The 25,530-nt window shown below is 40.1% G+C and overlaps 3 protein-coding genes across 3 annotated transcripts; 2 read left to right on the forward strand and 1 right to left on the reverse strand.

Moving 5' to 3' along the window:
- The first annotated feature begins 84 nt into the window (after positions 1–84).
- Positions 85–5,371, forward strand: htatsf1 (HIV-1 Tat specific factor 1). Its single transcript, XM_062432858.1, has 10 exons — positions 85–261; positions 1,180–1,335; positions 1,709–1,922; positions 2,129–2,176; positions 2,272–2,426; positions 2,624–2,787; positions 2,916–3,012; positions 3,105–3,194; positions 3,310–3,447; positions 4,475–5,371. The coding sequence occupies exons 2-10, from the start codon at positions 1,180–1,182 to the stop codon at positions 4,769–4,771; spliced, it is 1,359 nt and encodes a 452-aa protein (XP_062288842.1). The 5' UTR covers positions 85–261; the 3' UTR covers positions 4,772–5,371.
- Positions 5,372–7,699: 2,328 nt separating this feature from the next.
- Positions 7,700–11,508, forward strand: LOC133993548 (pinopsin-like). Its single transcript, XM_062432539.1, has 5 exons — positions 7,700–8,024; positions 9,845–10,013; positions 10,285–10,456; positions 10,603–10,836; positions 11,350–11,508. The coding sequence occupies exons 1-5, from the start codon at positions 7,700–7,702 to the stop codon at positions 11,506–11,508; spliced, it is 1,059 nt and encodes a 352-aa protein (XP_062288523.1).
- Positions 11,509–13,214: 1,706 nt separating this feature from the next.
- Positions 13,215–23,329, reverse strand: LOC133993987 (protein-tyrosine sulfotransferase 1-like). Its single transcript, XM_062433140.1, has 6 exons — positions 23,085–23,329; positions 19,785–20,491; positions 18,804–18,962; positions 18,369–18,622; positions 15,049–15,250; positions 13,215–13,841 (listed from the first exon to the last, which is right to left on the reverse strand). The coding sequence occupies exons 2-6, from the start codon at positions 20,190–20,192 to the stop codon at positions 13,806–13,808; spliced, it is 1,059 nt and encodes a 352-aa protein (XP_062289124.1). The 5' UTR covers positions 20,193–20,491; positions 23,085–23,329; the 3' UTR covers positions 13,215–13,805.
- Between the last annotated feature and the right edge of the window lie 2,201 nt (positions 23,330–25,530).

Below are 25,530 nucleotides of genomic sequence, written 5' to 3' on the forward strand. Positions count from 1 at the left end.
CCAAATCGAACGCTCCATTTCCAGTGTCACGCATGCGCACTCGGATCTGACATCGGAAGTACTTCATTCAAGCCTCGTCGCGGACTGAGGTCTAAACGTTAGTGGGCTGTGATTATTTGGGCTTTAAAGTGATTTAGTAACACTATAATCGTAAAATCCAGACACCAGGTGTGTTCTGTGGTTGTATCTACAGGGGGAGGAGGTGTATTTGGTGAAACTTCACATCTACTACATCTGTGTTTGGCCGGACTGACGTGAAAGGTAAAGCGAGCTAATTTTAGTTAGCTTTAACATGAACTCACTTATTTAACATCAGCAGAGACTTTCAAATGTCCCCAAACGACCCTACCGTGCACTTCAGCCGTGATAACACCGGCATCAGATTAATGTGCCCTAAACGTCAGCTTTTATTACGCTTAAAGGTCCATTTGAGGCTGAGTGTGATGAATTAATGCAGTTGTCTGACACCTTTGACCCGAGTTACTGGGCAGGGACCAGTGCTCATGTTTCAGGAGCAAGCTAGAAACTGAAATATTGCAATAATATTGTATAATTAAACTTAAGTAGGACAATGCAAGCAGAATTTCAGTGTAAAACAGGCCACCTCACAGGCCACCTCACAGCTGATTTATATATATATAGTAGATTTACAGAGAAGATAATGGTATGCATGCTCAGTTAAGAACTGGTAGTAAAGGTGTTCCCAAATAGCAACATTTATGTGCTTTTTTTGGTGCTCTTGGTGTTGTTGGTTATGAATTTCATTTTGTATTTCATTGCCCTTTGTACAGTGACTTGAGTGATAATTTGTTTTAAAAGATCCAGTTGAAAGATCCTGATGTGTTTTGGTTGTCTGATGCTGAAATGTTGAGTTTTAATCTTTTTAATCTGGAGACTTGTGTTGTGCTTTATAGATAAGACAGAGAAAACTGTCATAACATTCAATTCAATCATAACAGGACATTTCTGTCATGTAAACTGAGTGCTCTAAAATGTTTTCTATTTGAATGTGTGGAGCTGTACATTATGATTTGTCATGCGGCCATCCTGGTTATTATTTTTTACTGTGCTGTAAAACCATATGGACTGAGCAGCAGAAATATATATAAAAACATATATGCTTGTTGAAATGTTTTGCTATTAATGTGGGTGATTTGACTCGATACATTGTTGTTGCAGATGAGCGGTGAGGCCAACAAGGAGTTTATGGAGCAGCTGCGGATGCAGGAACTCTACGGTCAGAAAAATGATGACGGTTCTGACCCAAACACCTACACTGACAAGGATGGGACCGTGTATGACTGGGACCATGAAAAGAAGGCCTGGTTCCCTAAAGTATGACCTTTTTTTTTTTTTTTTTTTTTTTGTAACTCATCTGCTCATTTCAGATTTTTACTTGCTGTTTTTGTTTTTGTTTTTGTTTGTGTTGGCGGCTGTCGTAGACAAGTATAGATATGATGCTGCCTTAAAATGTACTGCTACAGAATATAATGAAAACTTTATTTTTTACTCTAAATTGAGACTTCAGACACTTTCGTATTATTGTAATTTTGAAAAAGTTAGGTAGTGGATGCGCACATTCGGAATAAAAAAAAAGTAGGGGCCGGAACAAAAATCAAATGTGAGCGGGGAAGCGAAATCCATTCACAAGTGGCCACTTAAGCCAGTTTCTGTGTTAATTTTAAGTAGGTTTGTTTCCTCTCTTAAGATAACAGAAGACTTCATCGCAGCTTACCAGGCCAACTATGGCTTCACCAAGGAAGGAGAACCAGACGCCAGCGGCGCCGCAGTGAGCAGCACCGACCCAGCAGCTTCAGAAAAGGAGAAAAAGGGAGATGACTCTCAAAAGCCAAAACCAGACGAGCAAGAGACCTCAGCCAAAGATGCCAAACAGAAAGGGGAGAAGAGGAAAGGGGATCCAGGTAGAGCAACATCAAAACACAGAGAGAAGAGAGGAAACCGGTGCAACACACAGATAGGAATCAAATAATGGTTTAAAGGAGACCGTTTTGTGTATATTTCCACCTTTCTCCCCGTCTAGAACGACATGCATGTGTTTGTACAAGTTCAACTTTGTACTAAAGCCTCTTATGATGAATGTTTTTTTTCCCTGTTTTTGTGCCCGCAGGATGGTTTGATATTGACGACACTAAAAACACAAACGTCTATGTGTCAGGTATGTATCACTAATGTTTTTCCTCATTGTTAAGGAGGCAGCTGTCCAATTAGTAGTCCTTACTCATTCTCCCCCCCCTGGTTTCCTCTCCCCAGGCCTGCCCCCTGACACCAGCACTGAGGAGTTTGCTGAGATAATGTCCAAATGCGGCATCGTTATGCGGGACCCCATCACTGAAGAGTACAAAGTCAAACTCTACAAGGACCACCAAGGGAATCTGAAGGGAGATGGCCTCTGTTGCTATCTTAAGGTCAGTTTGTCCTCCTGTTTGTCATGAAACACAAAAAGTATCACCTCATAAAGATGATATTGGTAACATTATTTCGAGTATTCTCTCTTTGTCAGAGTTGCGCATTTTCTTTGCCTCTGAGTCATGACTTTGAATTACACGCCATGACTCTCCAATGAAGTGACAGTTTGATTGTTTGTGTTTCTGAATCTCTGCAGAAGGAGTCGGTGGCACTGGCTATGCGTCTGATTGATGAGTCGGAGGTCCGAGGTTACAAACTCCATGTGGAAGCGGCAAGGTTCGAGCTAAAGGGCCAGTATGACGCCAGCAAGAAGAAGAAGAAGAGCAAAGACTATAGGAAGAAGATGCAGCAGCAACAGAAGTACGCTTTACTTCCAGTTGTCATTATTTAACCAAGTCTCCATCCCCCAAATATACTGAACTGGATTAATCTGATCTTACCTGTGTGTGCGTGTGTGTATGTGTGCGTGTGTGTGTGCGTGTGTGTAGGCAGTTGGATTGGAGGCCAGAGAAAAAAGGAGAAGTGAGGAAGAGACATGAAAAAGTTGTCATCATCAGGAACATGTTCCATCCCAGTGACTTTGAGGTGCGGACACACATATGGACAAAGATATATACACACACACACACACACACACTCATTGTCCATTGTGGGTACTAATCTCTCTGCTCTTGTAGGAAGACCCACTGGTGCTGAACGAGTATCGTGACGATCTGCGGTCAGAGTGTGAGAAGTTCGGGGAGGTGAAGAAAGTCATCCTCTTTGATGTGAGTTCACCGTCAGTGTCGTAGTAGAATAAAAGCAAACCAAGTCTTTGATTTGAGTTTTCCGTGCACAGTAGAATCAATAAAGAGCTGGTACGTGGTTGTGTTTTTGCTGCAGAGACACCCAGACGGTGTTGCATCAATCGCCTTTAAGGAGCCCGAGCAAGCTGATGCATGCATCCAGTCATTCAACGCTCGCTGGTTTGGAGGGAGGCAGCTGTCTGCTCAGCTGTGGGATGGAACGACAGACTATCAGGTAAAACAAATGCAACATCTGGAGATTTGAACACAACTATGTCAATTACAACTTTGAGAAGATTTTAGCTTGTCCTGATATGATGCTCCTGCTGGTTCAAACTGCTTATTTGTACTTACACACACACACATTTTGTTTGTGTAGGCACGTAAACACTGAGATGAGGCAGAAATGTGCGATTTTGGAGCTGCGTTAACCAAATTAAGGAGTGCGTCTTTAAAGGAGAACATCAGGATCAATTTATTAATAATTTGTTCTGCTGTTCTCGAGGAGCTTTGACAAGTCTGAGAAAATGTTTTCAGAGTTATCTCAACTTGGGACATCACATTCATCTGTGGGTTAATCAGAGTTTAGAAAAGTTTGAATCAAAATGTCATGACACTTGTGGACAGCTGTCAATCAGATTTGATCAAACCACACAGTTCTGATGAAGCAGATAGTGTCAAAATCTTGTTGCACATTTAATCATACCTGTTCACAGTAACGTGCTTTAACAGAACGTTTTTGAAGATGCATTTTGAATGTGAAGAAGATCAGCGTTTGGAGCTCAACTTATGGGGACTTAAACTCAGGATATCAATGTCTCTGCCACGTCAATTTTGATCATTTTTAGAAATGTGTTTCCTGTATAATTTATGGAAGTTCAGTACTAAATCGCAGGCGTATTCTTTAACATTTAAAGAATGTCTCGGTTGAAAGGTAGGCTTCTGTTTTGGCAGGTCCACACTCCACAGTACCGATAACCCTGATTTATTTATTTATTATATAATTTATTATAGCATTACCGTTGTAGGTAAATGGTCTAAAATGTTCCTCACATTGGCTGATATTATAATCACCCTTACTATTAGAACGTGTGTATAATAATATTTATGGAAGAAGTCATTACGGTTAATAAACATAAAAATACATTTTTACACACCAAGAGGCTACCGTAGCATATCAGTCATCACTTTACATAAACAGGTCGGTTGATATTTGAGTCATTGTGATTTTTTTCGGGTAATATCTGGATCTGCTTGTGCAGGTGGAAGAGACGACACGAGAGCGGGAGGAGCGGCTGAAGACTTGGTCCACTTTCCTCGACGGAAGCGCCGCGGGCCAGCAGAACAACAACAAAAACGATGCCGCCAAACCAGCAGCAGATGGCGCCACTGCCACAGAACCCACAGAACCTTCAGAACCCTCCAGCACCACTGAGCCTGAACAGCGCCCAGAAACAGAACCGCAGCCTTCACAGAAAAAGGAAAAGGAAAAGGAAAAGGAAGAGGAAGTGGACTCCACAGACAGCAGCATGGCAGGAAGTGATGACGAGGAAGATTAGAGACACTTACAGGCACATCTTTGGTCCCCATGGCAACCAATTAGTCCTGCTTGAACTGCTGCAAAGCTCCGTGTTGGGCAGGGGAAGAGGAATTTGGACAGTTTGACGTGTTTTGTAGAAAAATAAAACGATAATTTTTTGTCTACACTATTTCCATCATTTCCAGTGTTGGTTTACATTGTAATTAAACCTCCACTCAACAAGCGTCAACACACAGCTTGTCCTTAATGTTTGAGTCCGCTCATTTACAATACTCTAAACAATGAATGAATTATAAAAGATAACTAAGAATGAAAATGTCCTCATTACTTTTTTTACGTACCACATCTGATTTGTTCTTTATTTCTCAGATCATATCAGAATTAGTACAGTTTTTATGTGTCTCTGATCCAGAACCATTATGTGTTTGTGTTTGGCATTAGACTCCAGCTATATCACTGCTTTTAGGATTGAGCACCACCAAAGGACAGTCCTGCGTCAATCAAGGTTTAAAGGACAAGTTCACTGTCTTAAAACAACAGTCAGGTGTCCATATGAACACTGAAAGAGGTTTTTCCCTTGCTGTAATCATATGTCCTGTTCATACTGACTATTAAAAGATCTCCTTCAAATGTACTTTCAATGTAAGTGATGGAGGACAAAATCCACATTGTGTCTGCACAGTTATTTAAAAGTTGATGTGAAGCTTATACGAGGCTTCAGCAGTCTGAGTGGATATCTGCCACATTTACAGTCTTTTTAGCAACAGATTCCCTCTTTATAGTATTTCCCTGTTGAGCTGCGGTAGAAGTAAAGTCACAAAAAGAGGGACACTGGCACTAAACATTAACATTGAAAGATATCTGCTTGGTTTGACTCATTTAGACGACTGAAGCTTCATAGTAGCATCAGATAAACATAAATACATTTCTGGTGAGAAGGAGGACTGGATTTTTGTCTTCCTTCACTTCCATTGTAAGTGCATTATGAATCTTACGATGGTCAGTATGAACAGGAGGAATGATAATGACGAGAAAAACCTGTTTCATTGTTCATTTGAGCTTCTGACTGTTGTTTTAAAACAGACGTGAACCTCTCTTTTAACAGAGATGGATCAATGAAAGATGGTCCATGTTTGGCTTTGTTATAACAGAAACATGAGCCCACATCTAGTGTGTGTGTGTGTGTAGTGTATAAATAGTCATAATAATAAAGTTTACTTATGGAGAATCTTTAATGTTGCTTTACAAAACAAATGAAGAAAAAAAAAGTAAAATAAACAGTCATATTAATTGTGTAGAGATAAAAAAATAATGGCAGTGGAGAGTAGTCACTTAAAAGACTCAATTGATGATTAACAGTTTTAGTTTTTGTTGCAATGAGCAGCATAAAAATACTGTTTTTCACACCATTAAAGATATTCAAGAGACAACTCATCCAGGGAAATTTGACCAAAGATGTAAAAGAAAAGAAAGAAAGAAATAATAATAATCACCTGCCATTTTCACTCATTTTTACAAAGGTACATCTTATGGAGAACAGACAAACAGCGACAGCCTGTGAATGTTTGCTATTGTGTTTTCAGCATCTCACCAAGCTGAGCGTGTTCTTGGCTCGTCCTCCGAGTCAACCACAGCTTGTATTATTGATATGTTGGCTCAGATATTTAGGTCCCCAATCTGCTCTAGATTCAAGCAGAATAGAAAAAGCAACAGAATAAAGAAACGTTCTGATAAAGTGACGGTCATCTACGGCAAAACATCAAACTTCTGCTTCTTTGATTGTTTCATTTCATCCTTTGAGGGAGTCTGCTTGGTCTCATTGAAGGTCAGTGTCTCTCTGCTGAATGGTGATTTAAGGATTCATTTTAAACAATATTCTTTATTTCTTTCCTGTGTATTTTGTTGGTCTTGTTGTTGAGAGTCTGGGTTTAAAGATGGTTAGATATCAGGCTGTTTCAACAAATTAATTTAAATAGCTAAAAATATAAATAACCAGCCTTCTGCTTTCTTTTCATCGCCTTCAATTGATGAGTTAATTAAGTGTATTTTCTTCCTGTTGGTGTTTGTAAGTTCTTCGTGACAGTGTTTCCTTCTCTTTGATGGTCGGGTAGGTTTGCAATATTTCTGTCAGAGCTACTTAAATCCTTTCTGATAGGTGAAGTGAAAACAAACGAAGACTGGAAGTGTGTCACAGGTGTGTGAGAGACAAAGTTACCACTCCCACCCCTTTCATCAACCCCGGTGGTATATATATATAGCTAATCATCTTGTGGTCGTGTTTTCTCCTCAGTGGACAGAATAAGTTAGATTTCTGTGGAACTCAGAGTAGAAACTGAGTTCACTTTCACATAACAAGGCTTTTTTTATTGCCTCAAGTGAAACAATCCTTTCTTCTTCGTCTTTTAAAGTTCTGCTACTGGTCTACAAATCACTGAATGGTTTAGGTCCAGAGTACATGAATGACATGTTAGTAGAATATAAACCCAGTAGAGCTCTGAGATCTACTGACTCAGGTCAGATAGTGGAGCCCAGAGTTCAGACTAAACATGGTGAAGCAGCTTTTACACAACTGGAACAAACTACCAGAACTGAAATCAGCCCCAACTGTGAATATTTTTAAATCCAGGTTAAAAACACTTCTCTTCTCCTGTGCTTATGATTGAGCTCTTTCAAAGCACTTTAAATTTTAATCTTTCATTTGCACTCTATGTCCTTTTAATGATTTTAAAGCAAATCATTATTTTATGCTGGTTTTATTTCTCAAATTCCATGTTTTCATGGGTTTTTTTTTTATTTTCCAATTTTTTCTGTTAAATGTTTGTTTTATATAAAGCACATTGAGTTGCCACTGTGTATGAAATGCACTATATAAATAAAACTGCTTTTCCTTTTAAGAAACCTCCATTTGTGTCTGGTTTAAGAATTCCAGACTGATAACCCGGTTGCCATGGTGACGCTCCTGCAGCATAGCAACAACATCAGCACCGGTCACGGCCCCGCAGCGCTGAGCCGGGGGGGACACACCGCGGCGGCCGTGTTCCTCGGGTTCATCCTGGTCCTGGGCTTCCTCGGTAACTTCCTGGTGCTCGTTGTGTTCTCGCGGTTCCCCGGGCTGCGGACTCCCGCCAACCTGCTGCTGATCAACATCAGCGTCAGCGACATGCTCGTCTGCATCTGCGGGACGCCCATCAGCTTCGCGGCCAGCGTGCGTGGCAGGTGGCTGACCGGGTCCTACGGGTGCCGGTGGTACGGTTTCTCAAACGCGCTTTGCGGTGAGCGATCCGAGGCGGATTGAGTAATTTGGGGGGGGCCTGGAAAATAACATACTGTTCACTCTTTCTCTAACTGGGAATGTTGGTATTGGCATTGGAGGTAGAAGTACTCAAAAGATAGATAGATAGATAGATAGATAGATAGATAGATAGATAGATAGATAGATAGATAGATAGATAGATAGATAGATAGATAGATAGATAGATAGATAGATAGATAGATAGATGTAAACTTTATTGATCCCCTTGGGGAAATTTAGGGTCCAGCAGCTTAATACACAAAGACATCAAAGAACAATATACTAAAACATTGAATACAATATACTAAATACCAAATAAGAAGAAAAACTAAATACTAAATACTAAATACTAAATACTAAATACTAAATACTAAATACTAAAATACTAAAATAAGAACAACATGGTCTGAGGATGAGGCTGTGTGATAAAGTGCGTAAAATAAAATAAAATAAAGGTAAAAATAAAAATAAACCTAAAAATATAGTGCAATATACAAAAAAGTGAAATTAAAGTGAATTTAGTGAATATACTTTTTACAATTCAAATTTACAGTCCAGGCTGTGGTTGTGAGGGTCCTTTTATTGCCAGATTGAAACTATGAATACTGCACAAGTTAAACAGGCCTACTGCACAATAGAAATTCTGCATTCATACTTAAAGTGAAAGTAAAAGAGAGGAATTATCAGTACAATGAACATAGATTATTGTCTGTTCAAGGTGGCATTATTCATATACTTTATTTATGTCATCATATAATTTTATGCATCTTGCACCTGTAATAAGCTTTAATATAACACGCACAAGACCCAGTGATACAACATAATAACAATTAATTAATGTAGCAATTAGTTAAAGTACATCAATGACAATACAACTCAGATTTCAATTGTTTCAGAATATTGTAGTCATCTTAAATTCATATTAAGGTGGACTTATTTTAATGAATAGTAATAGTAATGATAGTTCAATTAAGTAAGTAATTTTAATATATCATATTTTGTGAGTAAAGTCTGAAACATAACCAGTAACATTTATGTTATTTTGGGTAAATGTGTGGTACAATAGTTTCCTTTGAAGTAGAGGTACAGTTACATGTTTTTGTAAGTGCATTTTGAAAGTTATTTTGGTGTAAAATGATCTAGACATCATCATAAATCTATATTCTTTTGTGACACTCTTAGTTGTTTACCTTGCCTGAAGGTAAAGTCCAACCCTGTGAGTGATCGAGGACTTTTAAAGCTCCTGAATTTAGATCTGCTTTATTCTTTACGCCGTTGTTTCCATGAAAAACAAAATAAATAAGAAGTTTAGAAATTAAGAAATAAAAATGATACAGTCCTAAATTTACAGTCAACCTATAACCTAATAATAAACAGATAGTCACTTTACTTCATGCTGATCCGGATACAGATGTGGATTACATTTTGATTTAATTTTCTATTAAATTCCAATCATTATATATTATAAAATAACACATTTGTAAGAGACTGTGACCTGTTATATTTTTCATGCCTGTGTTTAGAAATCAGGGAATAAATGTGCAGTGTCACGTTTAGGCTTTGATAGCAGAAGATGTGTAGAAGGTCTATTACCAGCTAAATGTCCTCAAGAGTATTGTTACTAACAATTACCCATTATGCATAACTTCAAAATAGAAGAGAGCAAGAAGCTTTCGGATAGAGTCCAAAGTAGAAGAATATTTTCACTTTCTGTTATTTTGGTCGTAATTATAGGCCAATAAAAGGAGGGATTCATAGATGTTTACTACTTAGTTCTCTCTCTTTCTCTCTCTCTGGCAGGTGTAGTATCTCTGGTGTCTCTCTCTCTGCTGTCCTTTGAGCGGTACTTGATCGTGCTCCACAGCAGCCGGTCAGACTGCTCTCAGTACCGCAGGGCCAGACTCGCTGTGGCGGCCTCCTGGCTCTACTCGCTGGTCTGGACTCTGCCGCCGCTGCTGGGCTGGAGCAGGTCTGTATACTGACTCAATATTAACCCATCAGGTCACTCATTAGATCATTTATTAACCCAAAACTGAGCTTCAGACACACTTCAAACATACTGGTATTCATTTAAAGATTTCCTCAATTTGTCCATATTCAGTTTTGATTATTTTGGCTTGTTTGCATTTGATCAGCACCAAACTGAATTTAAGGACTTATACTCATTACACAGAGCTAAAGCTGTAACACTAAACATGAACCCTGTGAGATCAGAGCATGTGTCCTGTGTTGTGTGGCAGCTATGGGCCCGAGGGTCCCGGCACCACCTGCTCGGTCGAGTGGCACCAGCGCTCGGCCGCAGCTCGCTCCTACATCAGCTGTTTGTTCGTCTTCTGCCTGCTGCTGCCACTGCTGCTCATGCTGTTCTGCTATGGGAGGATCCTGCTGGCTGTGCGAAAGGTGGCGAGACAGGTGAGACCACAGATTGACCTTTGACCTCTGATGTGTCTCGCTCCCAGCAGTGTCTGTGAAAGCAGTGTGTGTGTGTGTGTGTGTGTGTGTGTGTGTGTGTGTGTGTGTGTGTGTGTGTGTGTGTGTGTGTGTGTGTGTGCGTCCAGGTCACCAGGAGCAAACAGTCCTCAGCTGAGCGGAGAGAAGTCTGCATACTTGTAATGGTGGTCTCCATGGTGACGGGCTACCTGTTATGCTGGATGCCATACGGGGTTGTGGCGATGCTGTCCTCCTTTGGACGGAACGGTGTGGTGCCGCCTGCCGCCAGTTTAATCCCTTCCCTGCTGGCAAAGACCAGCACCGTCCTTAACCCCGTCATTTATGTGCTGCTCAACAAGCAGGTAACAACATTTCTCCTCCAAACATTCCTCCGAACATTCTCACAGTCACCTGAGGACATTATTTTTCTCCTTTTAGATGCTTTTCTTCAACTCCAAACAAAAAAAAACAAGAGGGGCAAATTGGCTTTTACAAAACTTTATAGGCCTCAGTAATTAAAGGATAAGCTCACATTTTTTCAAGTCTTTCTTAAAGAGGACACATAATGCATGTTTTTTCTGTTAATCTAGAATAACAAAAAGAGGGAATTTGGCACTAAAAAGACAACATCAAAGATATTGACTTGACTTGACACATTTGGTTAGCTGAAGCTTCCTGTTAGCCTCAAATAAAGTTTTAAATACATTTTAGCACAGATCGAGGACTGTAGATCTTGTCCCCCATCACGTACATTGTAAAATAATTGTGAAACTGTCCCTTAAATTGCCAGCACAGCTCTGGATGTGCTTGTATCACTGTATCATATTTATTTTATTGCTTCATCTTCCTCTGTTTGTGTCTTTTTTCCCTCTTAGTTCAGCAGGTGTTTCCTGCACATGATCAGGTGCAGCTCAGACGCCCCGCCTACTCTGATCCACCACACGTTGCCTTGCAGCAGGAGAGATTGGCCTCCAGCTGTCATCCCGCCAACTGACAAACTAAACATGACACCCACCACGCTCACATCCAGTTGAAGCTGCTGGCTCTGATGCTAGTGGCTCACTAAGCAGCATGGAGGTCAAAGGTCGTTTAAGTCAGCAATGAATTTTAAAAAAAGAGGGTCTACTTTTTCATGTTTTCATTTTGAAACTAAAAAAAGGAAAAATGCTGCTGGAATTATTTTTATTTATTTTTATTCTCCCATTTTTTAAATTTAAGTTTGTTGCTAAATCTGGTTGAAAACAAATGTTCTGTGTCAGTAAACATGAAGCTTATTTTTGAGTCTTTTTCACAGCGACAGTCAGATGTACGTTTTCAGCTGTGTTACCTCAGTCAGTTGTTTCACTCTGCACTCTGTTCATTTTGTAGTCTAATATTCAGAGCATTTAATTATGCCTTAAACTACTGTATGTGTTATATTTTTCTTTGATAACAGTCAGCTGCCAACTATTTCTCAGTGTTGTCAATTACATTACATTAAATTATTTAGTAGATATTTTTTATATTTTTCTTCTGGTCAACAAATCTTAACAATGTATTGATCCTACTTACAAGTATTGTGTGTGTATCAAAACTATTAAAAATATGTCAATGAGCAACACTGTTGTAGTGGGTGACTCATTCCTTCACCACAAAGAGTTTGATTTATGACTAATAACAGCATTTTCAGTCTGTGGAGAGCAGTTCCTTGTACGGCAGACATCTCTTCATGTGTGGGAACGTGGTTCTCTTTACAGAGCTTCACTAGTTTGTTGTGCTACATTTCACAACGTCTTGACTTAATACCATAGACTGCATATAAAAATGGACGTAACATCCGTGACGTCACCTATTGGTTTGTGGACTGCTGCTTGGAAGCGAATAGTTTCGGATCTTGGCAGCGCCATCTTGAATGCATACCCTGCTTTATCGTCAAATATAAAATCAGGGAGGCCAACATTTCACAAATGAACATCATACTGCATTGAAGAAGGCTTTAAACTAGCGATTGAGACCATAAACACATTTTGAAAACATTTGCTGAGGTTAGAAATCAAGTGAGAAGTTGGTGAATTCTCCATTGACTTGTATAGAGACGGAAGTCCTTTTGACACCAAAACGGTCGCCCCCTGGTGGCCTTTTGATAGAATGCAGTTTTAAGTTACTTCCGCGTTGGCCTCATTTCAGAGGACCGGAACTCCCCGCCTGGTTAATACCGAACCTATCGGAGATGTTTACAGTGCAGTACGAAGTAAACAAACCTACATGCTCTTTGGAGACTAAACATGTGATCGCTGGTATTTAGTCTTTGGACCCATTTCTAGACAAACTAACATAACTATGATCTTCAGGGTAAAGCAATATATCACCCAGTGCAGCGACATGACTCATTGACATTTTTTTAATAGGTTGTGGATGACAATGGAGGTCTAAAGCACAGAGGATACCATATACCAGGCTCTGGATACACACAATGCTTTTAAGGAACATGAGCTCATCACTGGTTTTTGCTCTTCACGAGATTTATTTACAATAAAAAAAAATGTAAGCTTCATTCTTTAAAGACAAACAAGACAAGTTTGACTAAATTTCAGTAACAAAGAGACAGAAGTGTTTTTTTTTATTATATGAAACTGACACTCACTCTCCAGGGCTGTCAGGTTATCTTATGTATTTGCACCACAAGAGGGCGCTGAGGCTCAGCTGACTGAAATGATGAGTGTGAAACTGATGAACAAAATAAGTAAACCATTTTACAAGGTGACATTTAGGCTTTTAATTCATGTTCAACAATATACAACGATTAAAAAGCCTCAATTCAGAATTTTACAACTTCAAATTCCTGAATGAATGGTCCGACACCAAAATAATTTATTAAGAAAATAAACATACATCTTCAAAAATATACAGTCATTATGCTTTGTGAACACTGACTGAGTCTCAGTGAATGAGAGATTCGTCTAGACACATTCACATTTGTGGTGAAGTCGTAACAACTGACAGACACATTGAAATACTTTCAGGTACAAGGTGAGAGGACACGTTAAAAATGCAAAATGTCGGTTCACCGTGGATGTTGGTGGGTGAGAAGCAGCGAACTTCCCTGAGCAGGTAGTCCACATGGTGCAGGAGCAGAGATCGAAACCCCCGCACAGCTTGATGAGTCGGTATTTAAACACTCCACCCGTGTACAGACATTAACACTGTCACACAAGTCTTACAAACAATTCAAAAAATACACTTTAAAAAATGTCCCTGTGAGGTGCGTTTACTGCTTTACTGGAAGTCTGTTTAAGGTGCATCCCTTTCGTCGACCAGTGGAGCCAAGTTCATGGCGTTCTCCTTTAAACGCTTAACTGGGGTGTGGATTTTCTGATGCTTTCAATCTCTGAGGAAAGAAGGCACAACATGTTCACTGATGACTTAAAAATGTAAAAGTGTTAGCAAACAATGAGGCTGCAGCAGTTAGAGAAATAGCAGGTGGATGAACTGTGGTCAGACACTGAACTATACAGTGCGAGCGTCTACATCAGGACTCCTGCTAAAAAGATGCTATTGCAATTTTTTCAAGCCACAGATGTCATGTAAATGGTTATAACACAGACTATTAACTGATATTTTATTGGACAATAAAAACAACAATTAATACAATTTGTGCAGTAGTTAAAAGGACAGGTTTATAATTTTTCAACTGAACTAATGAGAAACTTCAGCTGATCAAATTAGTCAAATCAGGTAGATATTTTCCAATGTTAGTATTTTTTGTTACTTTACTTACCACCACAAATCAACAGGGAAACACAAAGAGGGAATTAGATGCTAAAAAGACTGTAAATGTGGCAGATATCCACTTGATATGACTAACTCAGACTGTAAGATTCAGATAAACATTTAAATGGCTGTGTGGACAGACTGGGGATTTGAAGGAGATCTTTTAACAGCAAGTATAAAAAGGAAGAATGATGACAGCAAGGAAAACTTCTTTCAGTGTTCATATGGAAACCTGACTGTTATATTAGGACACACCTTTCCTTTAACACATTTCATCTTTACTTCATCAAGTGTAAATCCTTCTTTAGTCTAAATGTTCTATTTTTTAATTCATCAATTTACATGCTGATTGAAAATAAAAATGAAAATTTCCATCAATAATGCCAAAATGTGCTTTAAAGATAAAATGTGCAGTGCCATCAGTCTGTATTTAAACATTTTTAGCCCAGTTTATTTAGAGGGACGGCCACTCATAATTTCCACTTCCTCTACATTGTTCTCGTTAATGTTGCCGTCAGTGTTGCAAGATGTTCGTCTTTACTGTAAACTCTGGTGTGCAACATCCTCCTACAACTTGAAAAATATATTTTTTGATGTATGGAGACATAAATGTTAGACCAAAACCTGTAGTGCTGAAATTAATACTTGATTAGTCAATTAGTCGAATGATAGAAAAACTAATCAGCAATAATATAATCGACTTTAAATTAAAGTATCAAGACAAACATGTAGAAACACTCAAAGGGTCCAGCTGCTCAAATGTGAGAATTTGCTGCTTTTGACATTTTTTACTGCTTTTGACAAATCTGGTTTGTGGGTCTCACCTGTGAGTGGTTGCTCGTAGGCACCATGGGCTCTGATCTCATGTAGTCGGGGGGGTTAGCGTGGGGGTCGTAGCCCAGGCGAGCCAGCATGGGAGCGATTTCAGCCATGTCGTTCACCACGTCGGAGGGAATTTGGCCCACCCATTTGGAGAGGGCTTCAGTGTTCACCGGCTTCATCACCTGATCTGTGGAGCGCTCGACCCTGCAGGATAAAAACATGAGGTTGTGTGTGAGAGTCGTACTGTATGTTACAAGTGTTTATATGAAAGAGAGAAATAACCAGGACAAATCAACCCGTCCGCCCCTAATACAAGCGTGTGTAAGAGTGCACACACATGAATTAAAAACCCCAGCATGTCACGTCTTATGATAATTTACATTTCTGACAAGCTTATAAAACATTTGTGTGACTAATATAGCGCCGACCGTTGCATAACTAATCAAACTAAGGGGGCCAATTCTCCCAGAATGTGGCCTAATTCCTTCAAATACATGGCAGGTTTGGGTTCTGCTTTAGGAAGCAGACAAATCCCCTGAGCTTCTGCCCCGAGATGAGACGCTCTGCACGAATCACGACACACAAGTGGAGCAATGCAAATTAAAAACCTACTGGAGGGAAGTCTGTAAGCTTTACTTGACCTTGAAAAGGTTTGGCTGCTTCAGCTAAAAACTCAGAAAACCCGATTAAATTTTAATTCTCAGTGTTTTTTTGGAGGCTACTCAAACATTTCTTAGGTGGGTTGAGTTGGATTCATGATCCAAGTACTTCTTAAATTCCTGCCTGCGGATATAACTGAAAATCTTGAAGATAACGGGTTGGTTGTGCATGATTTGAAGAGATTTTTCCAGCCATCACAGTTTATTATGACGGTATGAATATTATTAGTCGTTTTATTCTAACAGTAGACATAAGGTTTCAACAGAAAAGAATAGAGCTGCTACGATTAGTCCATTAACTGATTAATCCATCCACAGAAAATCATTTGAGTCATTTTCTGCTAGAAAATGTCACTTTGGCTTATTTTCTAGCTGTTTGGATATTTAAATTTGGGCTTGAAAAAAAAAATCCCGATCAGCATTTTCTTCATCACAAAGACCTCGACTGCACTGTCTGGTGACACGAACTGCTGAGGGACGATCCCAGAGGAGAGTAGACCTTTACATTAGTGAGGTGATCATGTGTACGGATCACCCTCTGACCCTGCACTCTTACCCTCTGGTGGACAGGCTGAGTAGAGTTTCAAATGACCCGTGTCGTCTCTCTTTCACTCACATGCTGTCACATAAAACAGAGGTCATATAGAGATTACACTGACTGGAGCTGCAACGATTAGTCGATTAATCAATCGGAGTGTCTATTTGCACCCCTGGTACAAATAGCCTCGGCCACACAGCTGAGCTATTTGCACCCTAGACGTATAACAACGTGAAAACATGGCGGACATTCATCTTCCACGCCAACAGAAAAGGGCGAATTTCGAAAGGTTTCATCTCTAATGTTTGTTCTAAAGACATTTCTGGCGGGAAAGTTGTTTTATATTTTCATAATCTTTCCTCAGTGAATGCATACAAGCGTCAGTTTGTCAGTTAGAAATAATTTGTCGCCAATATCTATCTTCCGTATTAGCACACATATTGGGCTGTCACATCATTACATAGCACCGAAGCAGTGGCGTAACGGGCACCGTGTCCGTCATTAGTACAGGAGACTCTGGTTCGAGTCTTTGCAGCAGCAGTTATATATTGATGTTTTCAGCGGAAAAACTCTGCTACATTTTCATAACTTTGTTAAGTAAATTCATACAACCCGAAAATGTCTGAATTTAAAACCTTCAGTTTGTTATATGATGGAAATCAAATCTTGACAGATAAGTCTATGGTTGCCGTGGATACCAAATACATTTCAGACCTCTGAAGTCTTAGGCATTGGCCGTGAGACACATGCATTTCAAGCTGCTCTCACGCTCACATGCCACACCTGACATTTCTCACACCGGGAAGTGATATATCTCACCGGACAGAAATGATTATATGATATACAGAAGAGAACAGCAAAGTATATTTATCCCGCTGTCCCGGTGGGATACGGGAGTCTTCCGTATCTCCAGACGCTCCCCTCCGACACTCAGTACCGCAGCATGCACTCCTAATTGTACTGGGGTGCAAATAGCATACATTGACACTTTGCTATATACACCAGGGTACAAATAGCATCCACTTCTAATTGTACTGGGGTGCAAATAGCCTCTGCCTTAATCAATCCACAGAAAATGTGTTGGCTAATTATTTTGATAATTGAATAATCATCAAAAATGCCAGAAGTGTACTTGTTCCAGCTTCTCAAATGTGATTAAACCCTTGTCTTTGTCATAAAATGATATTAAAATAAATATCTTTGGGTTTTGGACTGTTGGTCGGACAAATCAGGATGTATTAAGACTTCCTCTTTGACTCTTTGACACACTATTTGCTGACAGTTTACAGAAAAGAACCGACTCATCCATTACCAAGAAAGTACGATTAAATAAAAATGAGAAAAATCATCGGTCACTCAACCGTTTTATCTACTTCCTTACACTCAAAAAAGTGAGAGTCGTCAAAACTAGATGAGTCATTGGTCACTAGATAAACTCAACAGTCTTTTTACACTTTATGTAAGAGAGGTTTTACAGTCCGTAACAGCAGCGCAGGTGAGAGCAAAGTCTGCTTATTCTGAGCAACAGTTCATGGACCGTTTTAGTTGACTGACAGATGGAGAGAGACGTGTGAGTACGTGAGAATCAAAGCCGCCTTTTAGCGGCCGGAAAAATGACACCTTTATCCTAAAATAAACCAAAGCCAGCAGGTGGGGCGTTCATGGGAGGAATCAGAGTGGTGAGTAAAATACAGACAGACAAACATCTGTGAGACTCTCGAAACACTTACATGCTGAATTTATTTGGGCCGAGCCTCCTAATGAACATGCTCGAACACTTATGACAGCGGGGAGGGGCTGACAGGAGAATATCTGCTTGATTAGAAATGACTGAATCTTTTTTAATGACCCATCAAAGGCCAATTAGAGATGAGTGTGTTACATTTATTTTAAGGCATCTAAAACTGTAATGAAGGAGAAAATAATGTGTAACTGTACTCAAGACCATCTCAGACCATTAATATTTCCATAATGATAATAATAATATTAAAACTAGAGTTGCAAGAATGAACCAATTAAGCGATCAACAGAAATGAACTATTTTGATAATCCGCTTAATCAGCTTGTAAAAATGAAACTATCTGCATGGCTAAAATGAATAAATCAGCACATTTAACACACTCACTTGGACAGAGACACACCGCCAGCTTTCCCAATCAGCTCTTCATGGTGCAGCACTGACGGGTCCCACTGCAGCTCCAGGAAGTGAAGCAACTTCCTCATTTCCTCCTCTGGGTGAAGGACGAGCTGCTCATAGGGAACGGGCAGACATCGGGTTTCCCCGGCCGCCTTGCACTGGCTATACATGGTCTCCACCGCGCTGCTCCACTTGGTCAGACAGTCCCTGTAGCTGTTCAGGTCGAAGCCAGAGATGGTCACCTGTGAAGGAAGGAAGGAAGGGAGAAATGAGATGAAGAGATAAGACGACGGGGACTGAATACAGAGTGGAAAGTTTATTTGGTCACAATGTGGCACCAGTACAAACTTGGCAAATGGCCGTTAGGAAACATGAGCCTGTGAGGAAGTGTGCCGCCCTGATAAGGAAAGAGGACCAGCATACCTTGCGTGATATCATGGAGTGGACGGTCGCTCGTCCGTCTCGTAGCATGAGCACAAATTTGGCTTTGGGGAATATGTGTGACAGATACGACAGAGACTTCAAGGCGAACGGGTCCTTGTTGCAAAGGCGAGGAGCGGGCTCCCCATGGCCGACTATCACCTGAAACACATGGAGTTAAAGCTTTTATGTATCGATGTGAAAACTATTCATTAATAAAAGGCTTTTTGTTATTGAAGCAGACATAAATATCAACAGAGGAGCATTTACATTAAAGAAAAACACTTATTTTACCCAATGTGGACTATTTATTATCCATTGCATTGTTGATTAATCTGTTGTTGTTTTTTTTGTTTTTGTTGACACCTTTTAGGTCAGAAACTGCTTTATGTATTTATTTTTTTCCCTTGTGGTTTGTCAGTATTTCTAAGAGATGAAGAAAACGAGGACATATGATTATTTACTTTATTTATACATATATATATTTGACAGAAATAAACTAAACTAGTTGTTTGGTCTATGAAATGTCAAAGAAAATGGGAAAAATTATTTCACAAAGCCAAGATTCAACTTAAAATGTCTTATTTGTTTTTACTATCAGACAACATAAAACCCCAGAAAATATTCACATTTAAGAGGCTGGAACAAGAGAATTAACTTGGCTTACTTATACTCATTAATTTTCTGTCAATCAACTAATTGCATAATCTTTACAATGCTACCCAGGATACTGCAGAATTTGCAAAAATGATCCTGTTAGTAATCATTTTAAGGTTGTTTTTACCAACCTTGTGATTTTGTGTTAAATAGCCCTTTAAAATGTGGTAAAATTATTACAAACTTTGAAGAATAAATTGGGCTATGAGTAAAACTTTACATAAAAAGGAGAAATTCGGCATACATGTATGAGAAGACATTGTCCTAAATCTTCAAGCCCTGAATGTGACACTCATGGTTCAGGCCTAATTCAACCAATCAGCTCACCTCTAACAGGAACGCTCGCACGGCTGCGTCCAGCACCTGGTCAGTGACGCCGGCCTCGTCCAGTCGTATCCTCTCCTTAACCGAGCGGCTCCAGGTGGCCCGCATGGTCAAGAGTCGGGGAATCACTCGGGTCTCTTCTCCGCACCGCACGTCATTGTGGGCATCCAGCATGACGCGCATCAGTGTGGTGCCGCTCCTGGGGAAACCTCCGATGAAGATGAGGGGCGTGTCTTCGGGAAAGTGTTCGGTCAGAGACATGCTCTGATTGGCCGAGCCTAAGTTAAGCTCCATCCACCGGTACCGATGGCTTTTCGGGGGGCACTCTGTCCCGCTCATGCCCAGGTAGAGCAGGGAGGCGGAGCAGAGGAGCACGCAGCCCAGCAGCAGGCTCGATCTGGTGTTCCTCATGGTTTGCCGGGGTGTGTTTTGAGAGTCAGGAGGACATAAAACCACCTTTAGGGGGTTTGAGGCGAGGCTGGAGGCTGGAATCAGATTTGACTGAATCTACTTCTTTAAAATCTCAGTGAAAGTCAAAGAAAATTATGCAGCCAGATGGAGGCCAGGAGGGCAGAGTCTGGGTGTGATATACAGGTGTGGGCTGGGGAAACTCCTTACTCCTCTGCAGTTCCTCAGCTCTGGAGTCGGAGAGCAGGATCCAGACCTGCTGCTCTCCACAGCCAGCCACATCTCTCACCCATCGTTCCTCCCTAAAACATGAGAAGAAACATCTCGGCATCAGTTCATACAGCTGACAACCAAACACAGAATGCCTCTTTTTTTTTCCAGGATTGTAAAACACAGGTCATCTTATTTTAAATATAATCAGTATCTTCAAACATCCTTGAAACTGCCCTGAATGAGCGAGCTATTATCAGCAGGCAGTGAGTGTGACGGTGGCTGCAGAGACTTTTTGCCAAGAACACTTGCACACACTGTTCAGAAGAGCTGAAATGCATCCAGTTTTTATTCTCAAAGCAGCTATTTTGCATCTTTGCTCTGGGGAACCACTGACTGTTAAAGCCATATCAAAAGTTCAATGCAGCCTGTGACGCAGACACACACACACACACACACACATTCACTCACGCAATGTATCTGAAGCTACTAATTACAGCCTCCTTCTGTTTTTATTCTCACTGACAGTTCCTGCTCACTGAAACGCAAAGCAGTTTCCTTACGATCAGATTGCTATTGGCCAAGCGAGCCTTTCCGCAACTTCTCCATTTCTCTTCTGCAATTTGCACATGAGCAGTTTCAAGAGTTTACACCAGGCTCTATTTCCTCTTAATACCAAACCACAACAATACTTAGCCAGCAGAATTGAACTGAATATTGATTTAAAAGGGAGAAAATGATGCTTTTTCTCTTAAAAAAAAAATGTATATACGGTTGTAACGTTGGATATCCTTGTTAAACTAATCAAAGTTGCAAGACTTGAGCTTGACAAATGATCGATCGTGTAGGGATGAATGTATTTGACATTTCAGGTAAAAGAAAATGAAAAACAAGTGAAATCCTACGACATAGTTTGTTGAAGTAGCTGCTCTATCAGCCAGAAGTCAGCCAATCAGAACAGAGCGGGGGGCCTTAAAGAGACAGGAGCTAAAACGGCCTGTTACAGACAGAGGCTGAACTGAGTAGCTGCATGAAAGGCCAGTATAAGATAAATAAGGAGTTTATTGAACTGTAATTCATACAATATTCCAGTAGAGCCCCAGCATATAATTATAGACCTGTAAAATGTGCATATGTCTGATTTAAATAACTAATGTGTCTGAATACTTGCTTCACTCTAGTGTTTGAATTACTCTCTAAGCCACATTACAGCTCTGAAACAACAGCAGCTTTACTTCTAACAGCAGTGATAAGCAAATATGGAAAATCTCTGCCTTTCTCAGAGGTGCTTTGGTTTCTTTCTTGTTCAGACTGAATGTGGAGGAAGCCTGACATCTGGATGCCACGTGGGGAGCACTCCTTTCACTCGGTTGGAATAGCCTGCCAGTAAAATTTGGTCTGTCGATCAAAGAAAAAAGAAAGAAAAAAAAGAAACAGAAAAAACCCCTGCTAGAAATGAGGGCATTGCGGCCATGCTGGAATACGTAGGTGCTGCCTTAAGCCATGCTAAGTCGAGTGTGGTATCCACAAGCTTTACATATAACTGTAATGCATTTCTATGCAGAGATTAAGCCACTTGGAGTTTGCAGAGAATTAGGCCAGTGGTTTAAGATGAGGCTTGCTTTTTTTTCTCAACAGATTTAAAAGGCTGGATCACAGAGATTACAGTGGGGGGAAAAAATCACTAACCTCGGCGGTTATAAGATATTTGAAGATTAGAGATTTATAATTTATTCAAACTGTAATACAATGAGGGTGAATTTAAATGTTTCTTTGTGGCTATTTCTTTTTTTTTAAACCAATGCTGCTTTAAAATCCAATTTGCCTACAATGTATCAGAGTGGAGACAGATATCTTAAATCAAATAAATCCTACCCGCTCTGATATATCTGGGAACTGACCTTGAAAAGGGACAAGCCAAAAAACAACAGTGGCATATGATCATAGTCACAGTCTCTGTACCATAGTTGAGGGGACTGGCAAGAAAGCAGCAGTCTGACATCTCAGGAAACCCAGAGCCACTAACAGCTCCTGAATCTTCACAGGACACAATTAGACTTCCTTACAGGTCCAAAATGTTCCCCCAAACTCGGGTTGGTGCATATATATGTCAATGAGGAACCTGACCATTGTTGCAGCTCTTTCCGTGAATTCTCCTTGTTGAATCTTTGGCAGAATTTTAATGTTGCACACATGCATTTTTGTATGAGCTATTCTCCTTCTGTGCATTCAATGCTGCATGACATTTCCTCCCTCAATGTTAAGTGCATTTAAGATACTTGTGCAGCTGCTGCATTTTTTTTTTTTTTTTTTTGCACAAATGTGGTGAAACATATGCACACTGGTGAAAATATCATAAGCAGGTCAAAGCTATCATCGCACTCAGTGGTATGTGCAGAAATGGGATTATTCCACGGTTGCAAAGCGCAGGCCCAGCAGCTACGAACATCTGGCCTGCTGGATGGTATATCTGCAAAAATGCACCCGAGGCTTACAGGCAGCCACCAGGTGAATGACCTGCTATCAACCAGCACACACCAGCGGACACCTACAGCTCCACCAAACAGCCTGTCAGTGTTTTGTAATCACCTCTGCCTGGTATAAATGGACTAATTTGGCTGGGTTGCAGGTCGCCAAACACGCTTCGTGAACATATCGAACCAGTTAAAAATGGAGTTCACTCACCAGCGTCCGTGAAACTGCCGAAACCCAGCGGAAAAAAACACGAACCTGGATCCAAAAAGACTGGATCCAGCAGCTCCTCAACACACACAGACACAGCGGGGTCCCCCTCTCATGTGGGGGAATCTATCGGCAGAGGTCACAGCGTTGATGTCTGAGCCATTTAGAGCTTTAAACAAAACATTGCCTACTGATCGACGTCTTGCTGCTGTTTCAAAACGTAACTTTGAACCGTATCGAGAGAGAAAGAGAAAAAAACACACGGTGAACACCAGCGCAGCCAGGGAGAGAAAGCTACGCGCTGATTGGTCGATGGTCGTTCTGAATTCTAGAACTCATCTGCTTGGACGATTCCTATTGGTTAAAGACACGTTAAAGGGCAATTCCACCGCAGTGACCTTTTTTTCTCACTAGAGGCTAAAATTACTTGAGTTTATCGATTCTTATGTTGCACACTAAAAGCCCTCAGGGGAAATGAAATCCCAGAATGGGATTTAGATGAGGTTAAAACTGCCTAAACTCATTTACCGCCGTTTTTATTAGTTCTATTAGTACAACAGATTTTGATAACCTTTTTAGGTTCATGTTGATCTTTATGGAAGATGGAGTTATGTGGAAGACCAAATGTGAACAAAATTAGATAGATAGATAGATAGATAGATAGATAGATAGATAGATAGATAGATAGATAGATAGATAGATAGATAGATAGATAGATAGATAGATAGATAGATAGATAGATAGACTTTTATTGTCATTGTACAGACACCTGAACAACTAAATTAAAAAGCTGTAGCTGTAGGTGCTTTTAGACATATATAGGCTTTGCATTGTCACTGAAAACCTGTGTAGGCCACAAATGATCAGGAATTGATAAGGGAATCGATAAAGAATCAGACTGATACGTAGAATCGATAATGGCATCGGTATCAATAAAATCTGATCATTTCCCAGCCCTACTCTCGGCACAAACAAAAAAGCCAATAAGTGTATTTCCTCTACAAAAATATGCATATTTTGAACTGAATAGAAACTAGGAACCAGCTATTGTTGCAAACCCCATGTGTGCTATATGTTACTTCCAAAAGGTACCTGCAAAGAGTACATTTTGACAAGTTCAATATGACAATAAAATGTTGTTTCAGTTTCAATCACAACTTTCGATCCCAGTATTGTGCATGGTTGCTCACTATCACTTTAAAATAACACAGCCGTGCCTAATGTTATTAGTTACACCTTTGCTTTTACTAATATGATAAGTCAACATGTCTGCTGTAAAAACGGTCTGTTGCCATTGCACTTATGTTGACTCTACCAAGTCAACACTGTGACAGCATGTCAATATTTCTGCATGAATAACACAGTCTGGAAAAAACTTTCAAAGTGACTTCCATTAACCCTGTTCATCACACTCTGTGCATTGTGTACAGTGTTCCTGTATTTGCTTTGTGGTGATATAGGACAACATATGCAACCTGTAGGCACAAATCTAAAAAAGTTGTTAAAACTCTTGGGTCTGAAAATCTGATAATAAACCTTAATTTGGCCCTAAGTTAATATGTGCTTTAGTGGTACATATTGTCAAACAGATTTTGATTAAATACATTAAAACAATTAATAAAGTTTCAAGGGCCCCTGGTGTTTGTGGGCCCTGGGGCAGTTGACTGCTTTGCCCATTTAGTAATGCTTCTTGGAAAACAGCAGACTGAGGGTCTGCAATTTAAGATTTTCAATAGAGATGGATTGTTTTTCAATTAATAATTAATTGTAGAAATGATCAAAAACAATTACATACACATACTGTCGTTAGCTCTGTGCTTCGGTGTCAGTCTGAGCAGCAGACAGGGGTGCTTCACCTCTGTCTCATCTCTGCAGGGCCAAAGAAGCATCGTAAAACTGCTTACTAAGTCTGACTGGTAACTAAACAAATATTATCAAAAAAGATAAGCATGAAATTAAGAGAAGCACTAATCGATTATTCACATTTTTGAAGCTGTAGGCTGCAGATGTTTGGTGTTTATACCTGACCACTGACTAAAAATACTTCTCAAATGTTTCCGTCAGCCGTGTCTCCTGTACAAAATCAATGTCTAGGACTTTCACCCACGCCTCAGTATCTCGCCTTAGTAAGGTACTAAATAAGAACAGGAAACTAAAGTTATACACTAACAGGAAGCCCAAAACTGAGAAACACGCGTCTAACCAGCACATCCTTCCTCTGCTTCTTCGTGACATCCCAACGCAGAAGACTTGAGCTGATCTGGAAACTGTGTTTTTACAATTTATATCCAGTTTAATCTCTGAGTGTTTACAGAAGTTTGTTCTTCTATTAAAAAATGATGCCGGCTGAGCTTACAACCTTGAAACCTGTTTCAAGGTTTACAAAAATATTCAAAGGTGTTTAGCCAATTATTAACTATCATTAGTGATTGCATCTTGTTTTTACATC

The sequence above is a fragment of the Scomber scombrus genome, chromosome 14 (assembly GCF_963691925.1).
Source record: "Scomber scombrus chromosome 14, fScoSco1.1, whole genome shotgun sequence".
Classification (NCBI taxonomy): domain Eukaryota; kingdom Metazoa; phylum Chordata; class Actinopteri; order Scombriformes; family Scombridae; genus Scomber; species Scomber scombrus.